Genomic DNA, 21,768 nt, shown 5'->3' with positions numbered 1-21,768 from the left:
ATATCTGCAATTATCATGTGTTTTCATCAGCGTCTTTTGACTTGTCACACCAGTCAGGTCAGGTGTTGCATTATTTGGCAAAGGTGTCAGGCTTGGCAAAGTGCCCACTAACACAGATTTGAACAAATTTGTGTACAAAATTTGAGAGATATAATATGTTTATGTGCATAGGACAAATCTTTTATTCCCATTCAAATGGAAGCAAAACAAAAGTGTTGCATTTATATTTTTGTTCAGTTGTTTTGTGTTTCTTCAAAATTAAGAGTTTGTCAACTCACTGACACCTACATTGCCCTGCAATGACATCCAAACTCAAAAGTATACACTGAAAACCAATGTAGAGTTCCATGTGACATCTAGACTACTTCTGGTCAGCTTCGTATAGGTTCTCGTTTTCCTTTCTAGGAAGACAATGTCATATAAGTCAAGGCACCCGCCCCCCCCCAGCTGTGTAAGTTATATCTGTATACAGAAGTGTCAGCTGGAGGGCTGTTTGTCATAAAGGACCTGTCTAGTGCCCATGTGATCTTTATCCGATTGATTTGCGATGGGAAGAACTGGACCGTAATGTCCGTAACAGTGTTTAACCAGTTTGAATCATGTTTTGGCAGTCCTTCATGCTATATCAAGTGAATACACAATAAAAAAAACAGACTGTTTGGATATCTAGAGTGTATAAAACTGTAATAGCTGCCAGTTTTTGCCTGTTGAATCCAATGGGCTTTCCCCCTATGGTGTCACATGTCACATTGTGCCTATAGTAAATCACAGGTAATTACATCACAAGATAGACACTAAATTAAGAATATGTAAAAATGTGAAGCATTTATTGATGTTTGTATGACAAAGTTGTTACACTTGGTGTCGCATATATTTGGGGGCCAACGCTTCAACTGTATATTAACTTTAGTTTTGAAGGTCAGTCCAGTTTCCTCTGCAGAGATGATCTGATATGACCAACACAAATTGTATTAATTCCTGATGATGCCTTGTAAAGATTTAGAAGTAGAAGTATATATACTCTTTTGATCCTGTGAGGGAAATTTGGTCTCTGCATTTATCCCAATCCGTGAATTTGTGAAACACACACAGCAACATTAGTGAAGCACACACTAATCCCGGTGCAGTGAGCTGCCTGCACTAACAGCAGCGCTCGGGGAATGCATCTGAGCATTGGTCTAGCACAGGCCGAAGAGGATTATCAATACCATGGGCAAATCGTTTAGTCTCAGATTAATGCTGTGGTGTTGGTGCAGTGGACGCTGCTGTGAGATCCATGCCAGATGTGAATTAGAGAGTTAGGACATAGCCACGGCTCTTTCACCAAAAGCACCAGGAAATACCTGCTGCCTTACCAATCAAGACGCTTTCATCAGACGTGGATGGAGCTCGTCTGACTCATGGAGTGTGTGTGAGGGTAAGTCTGCTTCCCTGGAAGTGACTCATCCTGTGTTGAAAGCAAACACTCATATTCCATAATGTTCCACTCTTCCAGCTCCTCCAACAAAATAATCCTTTCGGCTCACATGTTTACTTGATTTCCTGAGAAGGTTTTCTTCCTTTGAAGATGGGGACAAGCAGTGAATCAGCAGCAGACCCTCTCAGTTTTAAGGGCATAATCCACGATTCAGCAATAGGTTGTTGATATTTGAGTGCAACGGCCAATCAAGTTACAGCCCTCCCTTTTCACTTATAACTGAAGTGCTAGAAACCTAATATCTGATATACAGGGAAGGAGAGATGATCACGCATGCCCTAACCTGAATTTCTCAACACAGACACTAATTCCTACTCAGGAGACTGTGCAGAGTCCTTGGCAGACCATGAAAATGTGTTCAAGCAAAACCAGAATATCCATCAAGGAAAAGGGAGAACAAAAGACCTGTAATATACATTCATCATGTGGGCGTGACTAAGGGTAGCACAGAGTGGCATAAAAGCCACAGGTCTACAAACTGTCTGGGGCCCCCTGTTTGTGGACGGCATCAGCTTTGGGAGCCACTGAGCAAACTGATGGAGTGTCCAGGGAAAGACTGGGATGCTGGAGAAATTTTCCATAGTGTCTTAAAAAAAAAAAAAAAGATTTAGAATCCATAACCATCATGCGATTGCTCTCACCTAGAACAAGGATGCAACCGCCTTTCAAATCTAACTGTGTAGACTGTAGTATCAAAGTAAGAACCTTCAATGGTACTTCATGTCTTTCCATAAAAGAGAATCAATAATCAATACTACAATAAACAATGTGTATAAACTTAATTTGTGGGATTGAAAGACTATTTGGCAAGATAATGCTGTGTCTGGATCATGAATGCCATCACAATGAGAAGCCATGGGATCAATGTTTGACTTCCTGAACTTGATTATATCATCAAGTTATGTCTGCTCGAATGCAAACAGAAATACAGTGCACTATAGCCTAATTAGTCAGTTTCGGTCTTGTTTGTGTGGCAGTATGGATTATACTGTACGGTATTCACTATTTTCTCCTAGCAGCAGTTAATTATTTCATAGTTTCATAGCAATTATGAAAAACTCTGCATTTTAGGGTTATCTAGAATTTTTTGAAAGCATAACATGGTGATACCCAGAGCTAGCACTTATTAAAAACCCAGGAAGATACATTCTTTAGATGTACATTTAGACATTTTATTACATGAATGCTTCAGGCATATCCACCCCAGATGATACAGTATGTATGTATTTTTAAAAAATAAATAATAATAATCGGGTAAACATACACACATGCTTTTATCATTATTCCTCTTTTTGCTGTTCTCCTACGAGATTTTTTTTTAATGATTATTTGTTCTGACATAGGCCTACACATTTTCAATAGGCTACCCTATCCAAAGCTGCACACAGATTTGCTGTGATTGCAAACAACGTAGGCCTACAAAACATGTAGCCTCAGTGTTAGCTTGTTTGGAATATGACACGAGACATTTCCCAAGTCCAAGAGAATATGGAACAGCCTACTCGTAATTGCCTAAGACTTTGCGTTTCAGTGCTTATAATACATCTAGGCCCAGCCCACACGTAATTCTCGCGCGTAATAAGCTAGTGGTGCGTGACTCTTGGTAGCCTGTAATGTTTCGACAAAAAAGGATAGTGCTTACAGCGTCTGTGGCCATTGTAATTACTGCTATTTCATACAGAACAATTCGACATAGCCTACACAAGTAAGGCAACATTGACGTCAACAACCTATCTTGATATAGCCTAACAAGAAAAAAAACCTACCAGAAAAAAAACAGTAGGCACCAATTGAGTGGCACCTCCAAAGACCAATCAGATTGCCGGTAGCTAAAGTTCTTTAAAAGGTCTGCTAATCGGTATGCGGTGAGGGAGGGGGAGTGACACTGGGCGTTAGCGCGATGTTAGGTTGACATCTGGTTACCAACAGAAGGTTACGAGTTAAAAAATTGGATTATTCGATCATCTGACTAGCCTCACGTAAAGGCGAGAGATACTGGACGGTGTGAGGGGTAAACGAAACGGATTTCTTATCAAACCGAGGCCACTCACTCACCTTGACGGCTCCGTGTTTTAGAGGGAGACACCTTCTCGCGCATAGGTCGTTGAACTCGCGATGCTCGATAGATAGCTGCAGCATGTTGCTGCCGAGTTAAAGAAATCCCAAGTTACAGCTAGAGGGTAGCCGTCTCTCGACAGTGGGCTACATCCCCACGCTATTGGAATTGTTTGCGGGAAATTGGATAGTCTGCACGCTGGCCCTAGTCCTCCTCTGTCGATGGTTTGGTTTACGCTTCTGTAACTGTGTCAGATCGTTGTAAACCCTTTCGCTTGAACCAGTATCTGGCAAAATTACGGGACTTATTTACATTGAGCATTGGCGCGGTACCCAAGGCTACTTCACTTCGGGGGGAAAATGGACCTTATAATGCGCAGAATTATTGCATGATCGCCTTCGCAACAGCATTTTGCCACGGATTAAGTGCATTTCGAAATTGATTGTACGTCAAACTTTTGCTTTTTGCCAAAATCAATGCAGTAGCCTAACACACCGGATCCTACTGAATGTTTCTGGTGGACTCCCTTGAAGAAGACAGCATCAGACTTTTGTCTGTGCTGCACGTGCAGTGTTATTGTTGGATTTAGCTCAGATTTGTTTTTCTCGTTTATCACAAAGGAAATGTAGGAATAGCCTACTCCTACATAGAAGAAATGTAATCAGTTCTGTGAGATGACGGGTGTAGGCTATATTCTGAGTAGTGTATTGTGTGAAGGCTTAAATGGCAATATTGTAATAGCCTAACCCATGTACACTTGACTATAATTTGTTTGGATTGAAGCTTACTCCTGGTAGGCTATTGCCATATCTGAGTCTAAATGTTTGAAAAACAGAATAATTGAGTCTTGCAGTGTTTTTTTTCCTGCATTTTAGTTTAACCATAGCCCTGGTGTAAATGGATGCTATGCGATAGGTCATATTAAATTTTTAAAGTTTCATGGTTAAAGTTTCATGGAGTGATGCTCGTGGTCTCTAAAGGGGCTATTTATGACCCCGCCATCTCAATGGGGAGTCAAGTGGATCACCAACTTCCTTGGATGGTGGAAAGTTTGTAGCGAGCAGTTTTTCAAGCATCCTTTCAATCCGAAGGTAGGAAGGTGCCTACAGATAGGTTTCTCCCCTCCTCGTACGGAGTAAACAGGCACTGACAAGAGGAAGCACATTAAAAAAAGGAACCGGGCAAAAATGGCTGGCGATTGTACCTATAATACGCACTATGCTAATGATGACACTTTTGGCACCATCAAACAGTCAGCGGATGGACAACAAGAGCTCGTGAGAGATGTCAATGGCGTCCGCACTGCACAGGGCAGCGTCAGTTCGCCGCCGTCACCGTACTTCGAAGAGATCGGCGGTTCTCTGTACCGCAAAAAGTTGGAGAGGGGTTTTGTTCAGTACCGAGAGGTACTGGCCGAAGAGAAGCGACTGAACGCCATCGCTACTTTCCATCAGAAGCGACCGGGGAGGAGACACCACACCCTTGAGGACACATACAGATTCGTGGCAGAGCACTACTGGTGGGAAGGTAAATTGTTTATTTCCCTTTGTTTCGTGTTGTTTTCCCATTTTCCTGTCCAGAAACGACCTACGTTGAACCCTTAAGTGGCGATATGTTTCGTAACCTATGCGTTGTGTAGGCTACGCAGTTTCATTCTATGTAGGAAAAAAAAAATGCAGCCCCTTCTGTAGGCTACAGAAAGGTCGTCAGCAAGCTTTTCACTGGCAACTTCCATGTCACTTACGTGTGCATGTATAGGCTACTACGTCTCCGTAGCAGTCAAGAGCCCTTCCACTTTCTTCTTCGGATGGCTACTTGCTTACTTGCCCACTTCCTGAAGTCCCCCAGATGTTTTGGGAATGTCGGAAATCCGGTGATTTATTTCCGACACGCGTATAGGTTATTTAAGGACATTATCAGTTGGGCTCAGCCAGACTGTCTTTAGTGTGAAGACACTTTGATGCGTCAAATTAGTTTTGACTATAACATAAGCCTACTGTTTGTCTTGATTTTTAAACAAATCCCGTATCATTAGTGTATATAGAAAAAGGGGATTTGTAGGCTTACATCAAACATGCTTATGCGTGTGCTTCATGGAAAATGCCCTTGTTTAGGCCTACTTTCTGAAGGACTCTTAACACCATATCAATATCAACGTTCTATCCAATTCATATTCTACAGTTATGTTGCAGATACGTATAGGTATCCTCCTTGACAGTGACTGTGTCTGAACTTAAACTTAACCAGCATTTTGATTCCATCTTAAACAGTAGAATGTTGATTATTACCCAGGCATTTTTGCTTACCACTAATGTGAACAGCATATGATCCAGATTATATGAATGTCTTCCTCAGAGTAATAAGTAACTATTTGGATGCTAAACTTTGTTTCCTTTGTCTGCTTTTAGTCATTTAACTTGACTTCTAGAGTTATTGAACGTGTTTATTTGTGTCATACAGGTTTGATTAACACTAAAATATCCCTACAGGAATGTACCTTCAGGTGAGGGAGTATGTCCTTGGGTGTGAGGAGTGCAAACTCAGGAAGGCCGACAGACAAGAGGTAAGGCTCAAAGCAGTGCTTGAATTATGTGGGAGCCAGAGGGAGCCGAACTCCCATAGAGTGAGGACTGGCTCCCATGAAAGCAACAAAGTCAAAAACCTGAGGGGGTCTCTCATATCTGAGGGTGTCTGGCATTGTAATTTAATCTTAAACAACCGCTTATTATCCATCCCTGTGCAATCTCTTACCATTAAAGACGTGAAATTAAAATATAGGCTACTATGGGACGTACCCCTACCCTACGCTCTTGAACACAGCATGACACTTCACCACCACACCACTAGACTATATGACCAAACCGTATTTGACAGCACTCTCAAATCTGAAGAAATCACCCTGCTTTGATGCGAGTGTTTTGTCTAGTTACATAGGCGTTCATTGGGCTAGCCTGCATTGTTTGATACGTGCTGAAAAGTCCTGTTTGCTGTTGAACTTGCGCTTCACCTCTTCTATGTTGATTGACAAAGCCATAAATTATGGCCCATAATGCAGCCTACAATGATTGTGTGAACTGATGATCTGTAGCTATCCTCTACCATTCAGAGCTCTGGAAAGTTCCCAGATATTTTAAAACACCTGTTAGCAATCTCTGATGTTGGAATATTCAATGGCTAACCGACAACATCTCAGTGCAAACTCCAAAAATTGTTCGTCTATTAATTTTCCACGGTTCAACACACGAGACGACTGAACACCCTGGTGTTGTTATATGTGTACATTAGCCTAATACTAGAACATAGTTTGGCTGCAATGGCTTTATTAATTTCTGGCAGTTAGTGCATTTTCCCTGTGTATAAGTTATACTACATGCATTATTGTGTTTGACACTGAGGATAGCCTATCTGAGACGGTGGTCTGGTTCAAATGAGTTACGTTGTGAAATTGAGAATGGCACAGACTAAATCATTTAGTCTATTTCTTTGTATTGTGAAATTGAAATGAAATATGTGAAATATAGGTGAAATATGGACTATTACAATCAATAATATGTTGAAATGAATGAAAAGCAATCAATTTCTATGAAAAATCTCTGTCTGTTGTGTGCGTGTGTCAAGGTAACGCCTAGGCCTACCGTGCACATATATACTGCGCTTGTTAGGCTATGCGCGGGGTGTGCCAACTTTTTATGAGAGAGAGACCCCCTTAAAGACAAAAAGATAATTCGAGCCCTGGCTCAAAGTGATGGAGTTTTAATGATTCATTATGAACCTCTCAAGTTTTGTTCCATTGATATTTTAATATGAGGAAGCTCATATTATCTCTCATGAGGAAGCTTCTCCAACACACATATTGCACACTGCCCTCTCCCCACATACACAGCACACTATCCCGTCTCCATTGTCATCCCCCCAACACACACACCAAGACCCCTGGCAGTTGGGTTAGCCCCTTGAGCCGTGGCTCTGCCCAAGGTTTCTTCCTTAGTAAGGGAGTTTTTCCTTTCCCCTGTTGCTCTTCTACTGCACTTTTTACCCCCCACCCATAAATGCACAAATAGGCTGACACCAGACATAATTTCACTGCATTTCTTGCATCCAGTTACTATATGCATGTGACCATAAACTTCCTTGTATCCCTGTAATTATGAAAGAACCTTTCTATGCCTCTTCATGAACCTTAATGTGTGAGTGTGTGAGGTGAGCGTGTGTATACTTGCATGTTAATCTTCAAATCACGTCATGGCAACATATTTTATACTCCAGTTGTCTCGGCCAGTTTTTAAATCGCCTGTTTGTTTGTTTAATTTCCCCCGTGTTGTTAAAGGGCCGCTGTGTGTCCAGGATGGTGATGTCACACAGCCAGGAAGTGCTGAGCAAGCTGAAGGCGCAACAGGAGGCAGGACTCTTCTGTGACATCACGCTGAAGACGGGCGGTGGCCACGCGTTCTCTGCCCACAAAGCTGTTCTGGCTGCCGTCAGCGAATACTTCCAGGAAGTTTTTACTGAAATGGACTCTGCTGCTGTTCCACAATCATACATTGATCTTACAGGTACTGCTACCACACCTGCATACACAGAGTACCCAGCTATTATGAGTGACTGCATGGGCATGTTTGTGGAGCAGTGTTATTAGCTGACCCTAGATGACCCAAAGTAATTTAGTTTAGCAAACAGTTTGAGGTTTTATTAAAACATGAAACGGAATGGAAGGAAATAGTGTTGTGTTGTCAGTCTGTTTACGTTCAGAGTATTGGCTGATGAGACTGCAACTTATTTTGTTAGAGAAATGTTTTGGGATCTTCAAAAACAGCACAGGGTGGTCAGGGTGGTTTTGACAGCTTATTAACTCGTAACCCTGCCTGTTTTTTTTTATGTGACATAGCACATTTATTTTGATGTTCACTTTTCACTTGTGGTCTTGTGCATGTTGTAAAAATGTTTAATTTAATATTGTTAAAGTACATTTTTACTATTGAGCATGTGTCATATATGTTTAACTGCATGCAAGAGTGTAAAATTCTTTAAGAATGTAAATACTGTTAATTTTGGCTTTTTTCCACATGGTGATTCTCTCATCTGCTCTCCTTTCAGGATTCAGTGAGGAGAGCTTCATGCCCTTGCTGGAGTTTTCCTACACCTCCACGCTGACTCTGAAGCTTGAGAACCTGCCTGAGGTGTCCACCATGGCCAGACACCTCCGCATGTGGCCAGCTCTGGAGGCCTGCAAAGCCATCCAGAGGGAGAATGGATCCCCAGGGGCAGTGCACCGCGCTGGGCTTCCTCTTTCTCTGGCCCCTGGGTGTCCTCCTCTGGAGCTGCCTAACAGCCGACGGACCTTCCCTTCATTTGCACAACGAGCGGATGCGTTTCAGTGGAAGAGAAAGAGGGAGCTGAGCAGCGAGGAGAATGATGGTGACGACCACCACCACCACCACCACCACCATCATCATGCAGGACCATTGCGGAACTGTGCTGCTCAGTGCAGGGAACACAATGCCGACGGCAACTTTAAGCTCACCCTGGATGATTCCGACGAGTCCGAAGGGGAGTGCTCCAGGTGGCCAGGCCTGTCCCAGCCTCAGCACAGACTTCAGTCCAGCCACCCTCAGCCCGAGGAGAACGGCTTCCCCTGCAGTCCCACCCGCAGGCTGAAGCTGATGGACTTCAAATCTCCGTCCAGCAAGAGGAAACTGTCCACGTGCAGCCTCTCCCCCACGCCTGGTTCCGCTTCCTCTTCATTTGCAGCCAAACGCACTTCTCCTCCTCAGCCCAGGGCCGTGCGCGGACAGCCTGCCCGCCTTCTCCGCTCTACCCCAGGGGCTGCACTTGCACTGCGAAGGCTCCTGCCCAAGCTGGACATCTCCTTCAAAGGCAAAAGGAGACGCTTGGGCTCCTCCTTTTGCTCCAGCTCCACTGCCACTGCTTCCTCCAAGGGTTTGAGTCACAGGCACAGCAGTCCTCCTGAGATTCAGGCGGCTGAGGTAGATCAGAGCCAAGTGACCGGGCTGGTCACCCCAACAAAGGTGAAGCAAGAACCGGTGGAGGAAGAGGTCCAGGGTGCCCGCGTGCAGGAAGAGGTGCTGAGCCCGCGGACTCAAGAGAAGTACCGTCTCCTCAGCGTCCTGGGCCTGCAGAGGAAATCCCTGCTGCCCGGTCCAGATGCCCTCACTGGCTGGAAGCAGAAGAACCGCCTGAGGAAACCTAAGGTCAACAATTACTCGCTCACTGCCCGGCGGAAACCGAAAGCCCAAGGCAGCGATTTGGCACCAGGGGCGATGGCGGGTGGCATTGGGTCCAGCATCGGCGTCCTAGCCGAGATCAACCCAACGTTCTCGCTCTGCGACATGACCAGGGTGGAGCTTCTGCGGAGGGTGATCAAGGCCGAACCCCCAGAGCTCATCAGGCCTGAGAACATGAAGCTGAAGAAGAAGGTGGCCGTCCACGACAACAAGCCCCTGTTGTCCACTGTGAAGAACACCCGCAGCAAGGTGACACTCCCACCGCTTCTGCCCACTCCCTGCAAGCGTCCGGAGGACCGCGTGCCACAGGAGTACAGGCGTTCGAGAGAGATGCCGCGTGCCCAGGCCAAGTCGGCCAAATGGCCACCTGGAGCCCCAAAGAAGCCCGCTGTCAAGGTCAAACAGGAGCCTGTGGACTGCCCAGTCTTTGCTCACACAGTCCACGTCCCGCATCGCAATTCCAGCCACGTGAGGCAACGAGTGTCTCTCACACCTCCCCCCAGAGCCAAAAAGTCTGCCCTGAGTGACGGTGTTGTGCACACGCGGTCGTCAGGCATGACTGGACGCACGCAGAGGTATAACAGCAGGTGTCTAGCAGTGCAACAGAGCCGGCAGAAGTGTAGCACCGGCCCCTCGGACAAGTCTGGTTTGCAGAGGGGTAAGGTGAAACGACGGCTGAGGGAGATGGGAAAGGGAGAGGAGAGCCAAGAATGGGGCCAACACCACAGTCTCCACCAGCACCCTCAATACAAAGCCATCAAGGAAGAGCCAGCGGACCCCCTTCCGCTGTCAGTCCCGCTACCCGATCAGGAGACGCCGGAGCTGGGCAAGCGGCAGAGCAAGCTGCCAGTGAAGCTGCTGGATCCCGGCTTCCTGATCAGCTTCTGCAGGCCAGCGGCCGGCATCAAGAGGGAGGAGGAGAGCGTGGACATCTGCCTGACCCGCTCCGTTGCCCACGGCACCGTGCCCCCCGGCAGCCCGGCCCACGGGAGCGTCCTGAGCGCCGGGCGGCTCCGCAGGAGGGACGTGGCCGACAGGAGAGGAGTGGAGATGAGGCCGAGGCTGCGGCGGGAAAGGCAGGCGACGCAAGCGGTGGCGGTGTTTCAGCGCAACACCAAAGCGCTCCGGCGCAAGGTCAAGAAGGAGCCGGCGGAGAGGAGCGCGAGTCAGAGGGTCACCCAAGGTCACTCTCGCCCACCTGCAACCAAGAAGAGGTCAGACACGAAGAGAGAACCCACAAAGGTAAATGCTGTGTGTGTGTGTGTGTGTGTGTGTTGGAGTATGTATGGATAGTACCAATATGAGTTTAGTACACAAGTTATTTGGATGTACACTTGATGCCAACCTGTATACATGAAAGTACTTTTAAAGTCTTGCCGGTACTACCACAGCCTTCATGGCTTAATATTGTTCATCTCTCCTCTGGATATCAGCAGGGCTTCCATCTTTTCACCTCTGCTTGATATCTGACTCACACTTGCACTTTTTTCGCTGCTTTCTTCAGAAGCTCCCTCTTACTTTCCTCTTAACTCTTCTGGATAAACTGTTCTCATTAATCGAAACAGTCGAAATAACAGTCCATGTGTTGGTGTCATTTAAAAGCCTACAGTGCAACCGTTGTTAGAGTTTATTTGTCCAAGTTTTCAGACCCTTTCAAGTTTTCCACATTTTGTTATGTTTCAGACTCCTCTTAAAATGGATTCAATTCATTTTGGTTCTTATCACACAATACTCCACAAAAAAGCAGGTGTTTGGGGTGTTTTGTAAGTTTTATAAAAAAAGAAAAGTTAAATTTATATAAGTATTCAGACCCTTTGTTATGGCTCTTGCAATCGAGCTCCGGTGCATCCTACTTCTATCAATGATCCTTGAGATCATCTTGATTGGAGTCCACCTGTGCCTAAATGAATTCATTGGACATTATTAGGAGAGACACACATCTGTCTATATAAGGTCTCACAGTTGATGGTGTATGTCAGAGTGAAAACCAAGCCACAAGGTTGAGACAATTGTCCATAGACCTCCGAGACAGGGTTATGTTAAGACACAGATCTGGAAGGTGCCCAAGAGCATGGTAGCCTCCATCTTTCTCAAATGGAAACGATTGGAACAACCAACAGTCTTCCTAGATCTGGCTGCTCAGCCAGACAGGTAACCAAGGACCCTGTAGGATGCACTAGAGCACAATTGCAAGTGCCATAACAAAGGGTTTGAATACTTATGCAAATGGAATATTTCAGTATTTTTTTATACTATTACAAAACATTCCAAATGCCTGTTTTTTTTTTTTTGTGAACTATTGGAGCATTGTGTGTAGACTGATGAGGGGGGGAAAATAATTGAATCCATTTTAAGATAAGTCTGAAGCATATCAAAATGTGGAAAACTTGAAAGGGTCTGGTCTGTGTAATGCTTTGCAGTGCTATGTTCTATTTGCAGAATTCACATGAAAAAATATAAAAATAGGCTTAAAAATCCGTTATCCATTCTTTAGGACGGCACAGTAAATGGGTTATTGTTGCTTATTTTGATTTTCAATTGAGCACAGTTACGGTTTTCTGTTCAGAAGTTAAAAATTGAAATGATGCATCAATTTTGTAATTTCCCTTTTTTGCGCTTGTGGTTGGACTGAACCATGAGCACCGGGGGGAGAACACAATCTAGCTGGGCCAGGCTAGATGGTGGAAGAGAGCGCCGCCTGAAGTTGTTCATGATTTTCACTCATTACTTTAGAGATTAACTAGATGTACCGCAGAGCGGTACAAAATATGACCGCCGCCCAGTCCAGCACATTTTTTCCACAAAAATAAATCACGCTGAAAGGCCTATATGATTCTAACTGTCTCACTAAATTGCATTATCCACACTCAATTCTCACTGGTATCTGCTAGACAACAAGTACCAAAACATGATTTATTTCATAGATTTCACATGTAAAATTAATTTTATACAACCCCACCTCCATCTTGCCTGTTCATAATACTGAGAAATTCTTGAATTGTGTGTATGTTTATGTTATGTATGTGTGTGTGTGTGTGTGCGTGCTTGTGTGTGTGCCTGCGTATGTGCCTGTGCATGCAAGCGTACATATGTCTACTGTGTGAGTATGTGTCATACGTATGATTACTGTGAATGTATGTGTGTGTGTATCTGTTTGTGCACATGAAATGGGTTAACATGACCCCTGGAGACAAACATACGGAAAAAAATGGTCATCCTAGGCCCTACAGTTCTCAAGATATTCACAGAGAACTGTGTCTGCCCTACCCTCCTTTCGGGGGGGGTCCAGTCCAGCGGGGGGGCTACAACAACGTACGTGGACCACGACGTGGAAAACGACGGTTCCATGCTGTCCATGTGGGGTTACATGCCCACCAAGTTTTGTGTACCCCGGTCTTTCAGTGTCCCGGAAATCCTTGTTGGTGTACGTCACTAAATGTACACATAAATTATTTTATTGTAAGGCCCCCCATGAACGACAGTACACAAAACTTGTAGGCTACTACGGTCCATTGGTAATGCTCATGTAGGTCTCCAAAGCCTCCCAGAGCATGAGTAGGCCTAGAACACGTACTCATAAGTGTCAGGATGCAGCAATGTCTCCCTCTGCATCTGAAGTTCTGATCTCGAGCTGACATTATCAATCGCTTGGCACCTTGATGCAAGCTGAACTGTGTTTGATAGCCCTCCATCTCTACATCCGCTGATAAAATGTGATCACACCGCGCGCCAATATGTATCAGGTCACCCCCCCTTACTTTTGTTTCTAATCCAGTTTCTGTTTTTTTCTTTATCTTAATAAAGAAAAACACAATTGACACAATTAGAAAATAGCAGCAATTATCTATTTGCTGACCAGTTAAAAAAATTGAAAATTGGATTATTGAACACATTTTTTATTTGGATCAGATGGATGGAGCAAAAAGAACAAAGCACTGCAAAGCGTTACACGGACCAGGTCTGAACTTTCCGGTTGCACTGTATATGATGGGTCATGTTCATGAAAAGATAAAGGTATGCATTTAGTAAAAAGACATTTCTTAAAATGTACCTTTTTAGGTACCTTTTTCTTTATGCATGGCTTCATGTTACCTTTCCACATAGCCTAAAGTTAGTTTGTTTCAGTCTGTCACTGAAAATTTCTCAGTGAGTGAAGATAACCTACTGATACATCGGATAAGGAGGTAAGGTGTGGTGTGGTGCAGTTCTTAATTACTTTAGGCGGTCATTTATTGCTTGATAAAGGAGACACTGTTGTGCTTTCGTTTTGAGACAAAACTCTCTGCACTCTTACATACCGTAGCTGCCACCATATTTTAAATCCACCTTACGCCTTAATACATGGATCTCTTTGACAGTTTAATTTAAAATCACAAGTAGCCTACGTCAGAGAAAGCGTAGATTAAAAGTAAGCATGAGAAAATGTGTAGTGTGAGTAAAATGTAGAAATGTGTCAGTTGTGAGTCTCACGCCCAATGCCTGAGTTAGCAGCCCTGGTTTTGGCAGCTGCACTTCTCCCTATCCAGTACTACGTACCGCCACTGAAACGTACACAGTACTGGACCATACTGGCCTACTTTCACCTGTATCTGATGTTAGGCTGACTTTGGATTCTGTAATGCAGAGTTTAAGGAGGTGAGTGGTCAGACATCACAATTAGATTGGCAACGAACTACCAGATCGACTTTTTCAGAAGGAGATGAAGTTCTTCAAATGTGTCAAAGTAGTGTCAAATTTGTCTGTGTTGAAGAAGTGTTGAATTTGTCTGTGTATTAATCCACATAGCATACATTTTAGCATTCATGTTTGGTAAGACACCATATTCATTGTGTGCTGTGGTCTTGTTATAGTCTGAATTTCTCTTAAACATTTGATAAGTGCAAGCAAGTACTCGTTAATCTGATCTTAAGATGGCAACCTTTATTATATTATTGCCTGATAATGTTGCTACTACTCAACACTCTTGAGGCATCATGCTACCAAAGTCTCCCAAAGCTTCTTTATCTCCTGACAAACATTTCAATGGTGTGTCTAACAGCTGTCAACAGTCACAGCAGTTGCTGTGCAAAGGGAAGATTAGCTGGTTTTCAACTGCTAATAACCACCTCAAGTGTTTGTTTTGCCCTCTGCCACATATTGGACCTTTGTGTTCAGATTTAAGGTTTAGGGTGATATGTTTTAAGTTGGAGGTTTTAGAGGCTTTGGCTGTAAAAGGAGATACAAATAGTTTTTACTTGATTTGTTGTTCGTATTTTATTCTTGTTTGTTTGTTTCTAGCTTTGCTGTGATTTATACTTGTAATAGAGTTGCGTAAATCCCCAGCTAAAACAGGTCTGTTCTCAATCACAGAACATAATGCAGACGTCATTCAGATGTGGTCATACCTAGACCCCATAGTCATAACAAGGAGAGAAACCTTGGTAACGGTGATGCAGTAGCTCATGGACATGAATAGCAGATAAATGAATAACATAAATGTTTTGTTTTTTTCCCCTTTTTGTTAAGGCAGTTCTTTTCAGGCAATTATTTTGCCTGCACAAATAAAAAAAAAAGTGTGAAATATTTCTGAGGGCTTGTATGCCTTTTTAATCTGATAGAACAGTGAACAGAGTGACAAGTGACAGTGAAGCAAGTGAAGGAGAGGGATGGGGTTGGATCGGCAAATTAAGCTCCACCCGTGGGCACGTGGACCCGAATGTGGTATGAGCACTGTAGCCAGTTACGCCACAGCGCCCCCCCCCCCCCTTAAACTCCTCTGTTACAGCATTGTGTTAATGCTGATGTTTTAACTCCTCTGTTACAGCACAGTGTTAATGCTGACTAGTAGGGATGGGCAAAGCAAGGCTTTATGAAACACTGAAACGTTCAAAGCAATTGTGCCGAATTGTTCCGAAGCTTCGGAACAATTCCGACACTTCAGAGCTGTTTAGGGTGAAACAAATCTGTCATGCTTCATATCGGAGATGTAGACTTTAAAGTCCGTGGCTCACTGTGTTACCTGTGTTCAGTCTTGGTCTTGGTCTCTGGTATAAGAGAATCTTATTGCTGGCGCTAGTATTCATTAAATCACTTTTTTCTTATAAAAACTCTCGATGTCGCAATGTGTTTGCTTTTTGACCATTCTGAGAGTTTAGTTGAAACTGAGTGGTTAATGATGAAGTAAGAAAACATAAACATGTTATCTGAAACAATACCTTACAAATCAAACGGGGATCGAACCACATTTGAGCAGCCTGGGCTGCCGTGCAAAAACACCCTCACTAACCACTACACCATCATGGTTATTGCTTAAGAAAAGTCTACAGTAGCACACAGTTAATTGAACGCGCTGGCACGCCTGCCGCCAAACACCAGTGAAATGCACCGAAGGTTTACTTAGCTTTGGTCACATGACATGGGGATTTTGAACGATGTTTTGAAGCAGTGGTCATATGACATGGCTGTTTTAAACCACGTTTCGGAGCAGTGTTTCGAAACACTTGTGCTTCGAAGCCTCGACACTGATTCGAGACGTCAGTTTCGAAAGTCACACCCCTACTGACTAGTGCAGTGCCCGTTCAAACATGCTATTCCTGTAGCCCAATTACATGCCTGCAGGTAGGCCTGCTTTAAAAATAGGATGATAGGGAAAAACATAATTCCAGGCAAGTATTCAGTAATGAATACAGATAATATAATAAATGTGAAGTGAGCAGAACTTAAGCATGGCTGCATGTGACATTTTTTACAAATCAAAATGACATAATCCTAACAGCTGTTTTGAGTCAAGGCTATATGCTTAGCCTATTGAATAACTTGATGATCGAGAAAACAAACCATTTTGTGGAATGATTCATCATATGAAATTTGCAACGGTGTGACTCAAAAACAGTCTCTGGTGGCCTATAAGTGACATCACACTCTGTCTGCCACTCGTTGCTTGTCGTTGGTTATGCTTTGCTTTTGTGGCATTCTGAGACTTTCTTTAATTCGGGACCCTTATCGCTCGTATCAATTTAGGACCTTGCAGTTGGAATTGTCGTTTGCTTACTCAAAGTCTAAAGACAGTCCAAAGTAGCCTGGGCTATTCGAAGTGCACATCATTCCTCCTCTGTTACAGCACAGTGTTAATGCTGATGTTTTAACTCCTCTGTTACAGCACTGTGTTACGGCTTCTACACACAGTTGCGTTCCGTCAATGCATGCCAGTGGGTGTTCCCGACGGTAGCTATGCAAATGACTTGAAGTATAACCATATTTGATTGGTTGGTGCCATCCGTCAATTGGCCATTATACACACGTTTGCAATAATCTCTAGCGTTTTGTTAGCCTGCCTCTGTGCTGTAAACTGATCCTGCTTCGGTCGGCGGGTAGGATACACTGAACTTGCAAGTGGGATATTCTTCCTACAGGCAGTAGGGGCGGGCGAGAGAGCCTTCATTCGCCCTGTAATGAGTCATTTAACCATATACCGACTTACGAAGATGATTAATTAACACAAAAACGTTGCCTGGTGTCCCTTTAACTCCTCTGTTACAGCACTGTGTTAATGCTGATGTTTGGTGTGCAAATGTGTGCACGTGTGTTTCCTCACAGAATCTGGCCAAGCTTCTGCCGCTGCACAGCCGGCGTTCCATCCTGCTGGAGTCCATCCGGCGGGCGCGACTCAAGCAGCTGCGCGGTCCTAGTGCCCAGGCCCCACGCGGGTCCCACGCCTGCCAGCAGTGCCGCGCCTCCTACAGAGACTGCGATGCGCTCATCATGCACCGTATCCGCCACATCGAGGGCAAGCACTGGCCCTGTCCGGTAGGTCAACACCCCCCCCCTTGGAAAAGTAAAGTCATTTTTCAAATCATTTCTGTTATCATTGGTATCATAAGTTGGAAAGATGGTCTTTTATGTGTTGTGTTGTGTCATCATCGCTTCTAGTCATTACCTTGTTCCATTTTCTGTCCTATAGCTGTGCAGCAAGACCTTCTTCAGCCAAAAGAATGTCAAGAATCATATCCGGAATCATGACCCCAAGTTGTACAGATGTCGTCAGTGTATGGTGGCCATGTCCTAAGGTCAGACACTCAGACACACACACACGCACCCACACACGCACCCACGCACCCACACACACACCCACACACCCCACCACTACCACACGCACACACCCCACCACCCCACCACTAGGGCTGTCACTTTTGTGAAAAAATCCTGTTCGATTCTTGAGACATAATTGTTCATTGAATCGATTGTAAAATCGATTTTTCATGTCTAAAGACGTTTCAATTTTCAACGCCAAATATAGGACAATCCACGAACAACTAACCGGCATTAGGATGAACGTAAAGGGGGCGCTTGAAGACGCACAATGGCGTGAAGTTTCGTGCACAATGACAAACAGGAGTGCAACATTCTCGAAAAACAATAAGCAGAGTGGACTGCCATAACATCAGTGAAAAACATTACTGCAGGCTTCAACGTGGCTGCGTTTACAATTAGAAATGTCAAACAATATACGTAGAACTCACGACTGCACAGTTTGCATACCGCTTTGTCCTTCTACATAGTTTGATATACCCAAAACCCGAAGTGCTTCCATATCGAACTCAAATTGTTAGGGCCTATCACTCGTATCTCTCATGTCGCACAGGTTGATCGCGTTGTCCTCAATTTTTTGGCAAAACACCAGCAGCACAGCAGCCGATTGAAAAAGCTGTTTCCGGTGCGTAAAATTGGTGGGACTTTTCCCAAAATAATGAACTTGCTTTCCAAATCAAAGACTCAAAAGTTGGTCATGGCATGCACAGATCAACTGTGCTTTTGAATAGATATTTCAACCAGCATGGTTCAGGTGACATGGATACAGACAAAGTACTTTCCTTAATATAAAGGCTGACATAAGATATATGCAAGCATGATCACATCATACTTTCCCAGATATGGGTAGCCTAGACTGTCTTGAAAACGATATAGCCTAGCATTATAAAGAGCTCTTTCCAAAACGCTATAAATCCGTTTTTTTAAAAAAAATCATGTGATAATCATGTGACATGATAAAATCATGTTATTTAATTGTATTTTTCAGGTAATATCAATAAAAGTGCAATTGTGTTGTTTTGATTGAGTAAATAACAATTACCCAATTAAAGTTCCAAAAACAAAATAAAAAATGAAGGATTTATGAAAATGCATTAAAATTGAGGATATAGCATTTTGGTCTTATTATATGGCCCTTACGATGACCAAGATAAGAGCGTAATAGTAAAATAACACTGAAAATAGCAGAGGCCTCAAAGGACTGTGATATACTACAGTGGGTAGCCAACTAGTAATTTAAATCCCCCCCCCCCCCCCCCCCCTCCAGTTTTGGTGTGCTACCAAAAAGATTCGCAATGGCCTAATCTGGCCACCCCTGTTCAAAATTTCTGGTGGTGCCACTGACACACACACACACACACACACACACACACCACCACCACCACCACCACCACCACCTTATACACAGACACACACACACAACACTCCACTACCACCACCACCTTATACACAAACTCAAACCACACAGCAATTACTACACAGCTTTGTATGTAATGCATTGACATGTTAGGTGTTTGTGATAATACCTGTGTGCTTGCTTAGTGTGACTATACGACACAGAGAATATTCAACCATGAATACCATTTGTTGTCTGTCTAAATAATAATCACTGCGTTTGGTTTTGTATTGCAGGAGGGACATCAGCAGTAACATGAATCCTGATGAAGATATCTTGCACGTATCTGGAGAGCAGGAGCAGAGGGTTTCTAGTTCTAACTTTGAAAGAGCAAGCGGCTCTTACTACTTAATATTGTGAAGGTGGAAGGAGTGAGAGTGCTCTATTTTGCTTTAAATACGATGGCTGTGAAGACAAAGAATTGGTCACGTATGAGAATATGCTGAAATGATAGATGTAATTATTGCTATTATTACTGTAATGATTAATATTAATATTGTGGCTCCATCCATCCTTATTATTGTTATTTAAATGACCAAAATGATGTTGTATTTTTATGGCTACAGGGGTGTAACCTGAAACCAGTGGTAATGCACTCAGGGTGGGGTGGATTCTGGTTGTTATGGTTACATATGTATATTGTGAAATGTTCAGAAGGTTTGAAATAATGATAACTACTATTGTAATTAGGGTCTACCGTTCTTAATGTTATTATGCTGATTTTTTAAAATATAAATATAGTTATTTTGAGTGCACTTAAACTGGTAGCTTTGTTTTAAACCTAAGAGGCCCTTGTTGGATAAAGATGTGGACTGGGATATACTTGAAAGGTGGACAGTGTTTGTTGTGTTTAATATGGACTGCTATTGCTGTCATTCTTGTTGGATGGACAGACTTTAATAGATGCAGGGAGGGGGAAGGTGTCTCTTTAACAGGTGGAGAGTGTAAAGATTGTTCCTAAGGTTTTAATAAAGATTATTGCAAGCCATGAGTGTATAGAGAAATATTCTACTGATGGTGGGTGGGCTTTTGCCCACTCGTTTAGGAGTTGTCGTGTATCAGTTGAATTGGTTGTTGACTGTAGCCCAAGAGCTTGGAACCCAGACCTTTAGAATTGATTGGAAACAGAAACGGATGATTTTAGGTGCAGTTGTCCTCCTTTGAATGTCCCTAGTGAATTGTGAAGGTTGTTATTCCTGCTTGTGTTTTGGATGAACTGGTCAGAGCTAATATCCAACGGCAGGCTCTTCATAATTAACCTTGTGTCTACTGCCTATACTTTTGCATAAGGGAATACTGCCATATTGATAATGGTTGATTTTTGACAATGTAATTGACACAATATACTACTTCTTTGTTCTTATAAATCTCAAAGGTTATTTGCCACCTTTTTGTATTTAAAAAAAAAATCCCCTTACATTTGCTTTGATGAGCTTATGGAGAGAAACATGTAAAATGTATAGAATGTTGTTTTTGTCTAACAGTCTAGCTGGGGTTCAGCAACTGCAACAAGACTGAAATTGAATAAATTTCGCATTTTCCACTTGGGAGTGTCCTTCGGTATTGCCTGAAGTCATTTTTGCATATGCAGCGTCTTCATTCATAATACGCATATTTTTATTATTTCCCAGCATTGCCACAAACAGACCCAATAGTCATGCCGTCACAACAGAACAAACATTTACAACCTTGACTGCCTCCACTCGTGGAATGCCAAAAAAATGTCCCAAATAAAATGCAATTGAGGTGTTGTTCTCCTTACAACCACAAGAGGACGACACCTCGTAGTAAATGCATTCAGTGGCACTTTAATCTGTGTGAATTTACATCCTCTCCCATTTATTATAAATCGGCATATAAACACCACGACAGAGAGGAAATCACTCCAGTAACTCAATCTCCTACGGCTGGAAAAGTCAGACCAGAATGGAACGTTCACATTTGGCTTTCACTCTGCTTCCCCAGTCTCTTAAAACGAATGAGTTGAAAACAACACAACTTGCGTTGTTTTTAACACATCTCTGTCCAGATAGGGTCAACACAGTTTGTGTTGTTTCCAACACATTCGTTTTAAGAGTGTACAATCAACCCCAGAGCTCCTTTCTGATCTTCCAAAAGATGGCAAACAGATACCCCTATTGTGGGGTAGCCTACTAATGCCACATCTTGAGGAATCAGCTTATTACAAGGATGCTACGATTTCCTATTGAAGCTCAAGATGGACTAAGCTGTCCAAAACCCTGATCGAAGGTTGAAAGTTGAGTTTCCCTGCAACCCAATTAGACGTGCATGAAAAACTCAGTCGGTATGACACTAGCTCTGTATTAGACACAGCTGCTGAATGGGCAGTGTGTGTGTGTGGGGGGGTAATTCCCTCACTGATAACCTTGGCCCATCTGAAATGAGGAAATGGAACGCCAGCTAATCCCACTGCTCTGCACACTCACCTTGCCATCACATTAAGATGCTCACTCAGCTGTGAAAGGCCACTCACCCCTATCTCCAGCTCTACGTCAGGGTGCCGCGACGC

The 21,768-nt window shown here is 43.5% G+C and overlaps 1 protein-coding gene across 1 annotated transcript; it reads left to right on the top strand.

Moving 5' to 3' along the window:
* Positions 1-3,268: 3,268 nt before the first annotated feature.
* si:dkey-229b18.3 lies at positions 3,269-20,793 on the top strand. Its single transcript, XM_042080793.1, has 7 exons — positions 3,269-5,060; positions 6,023-6,096; positions 7,861-8,086; positions 8,628-11,017; positions 17,351-17,560; positions 17,715-17,820; positions 19,475-20,793. The coding sequence occupies exons 1-6, from the start codon at positions 4,721-4,723 to the stop codon at positions 17,817-17,819; spliced, it is 3,345 nt and encodes a 1,114-aa protein (XP_041936727.1). The 5' UTR covers positions 3,269-4,720; the 3' UTR covers position 17,820; positions 19,475-20,793.
* Positions 20,794-21,768: the final 975 nt, after the last annotated feature.

The sequence above is a fragment of the Alosa sapidissima genome, chromosome 2, assembly GCF_018492685.1.
Source record: "Alosa sapidissima isolate fAloSap1 chromosome 2, fAloSap1.pri, whole genome shotgun sequence".
NCBI lineage: Eukaryota > Metazoa > Chordata > Actinopteri > Clupeiformes > Clupeidae > Alosa > Alosa sapidissima.
The sequence above is the reverse complement of the archived record's forward strand: the minus strand, read 5'-3'. Positions and strand labels throughout refer to the sequence as shown.

Coding starts and splice junctions, on each gene's coding strand:
- si:dkey-229b18.3 (XM_042080793.1), top strand. CDS start 4,721: ATGGCTGGCGATTGTACCTATAATACGCACTATGCTAATGATGACACT. Junction 8,087..8,627: donor ATCATACATTGATCTTACAG/GTACTGCTACCA, acceptor CTCTCCTTTCAG/GATTCAGTGAGGAGAGCTTC. Junction 11,018..17,350: donor CGAAGAGAGAACCCACAAAG/GTAAATGCTGTG, acceptor GTTTCCTCACAG/AATCTGGCCAAGCTTCTGCC.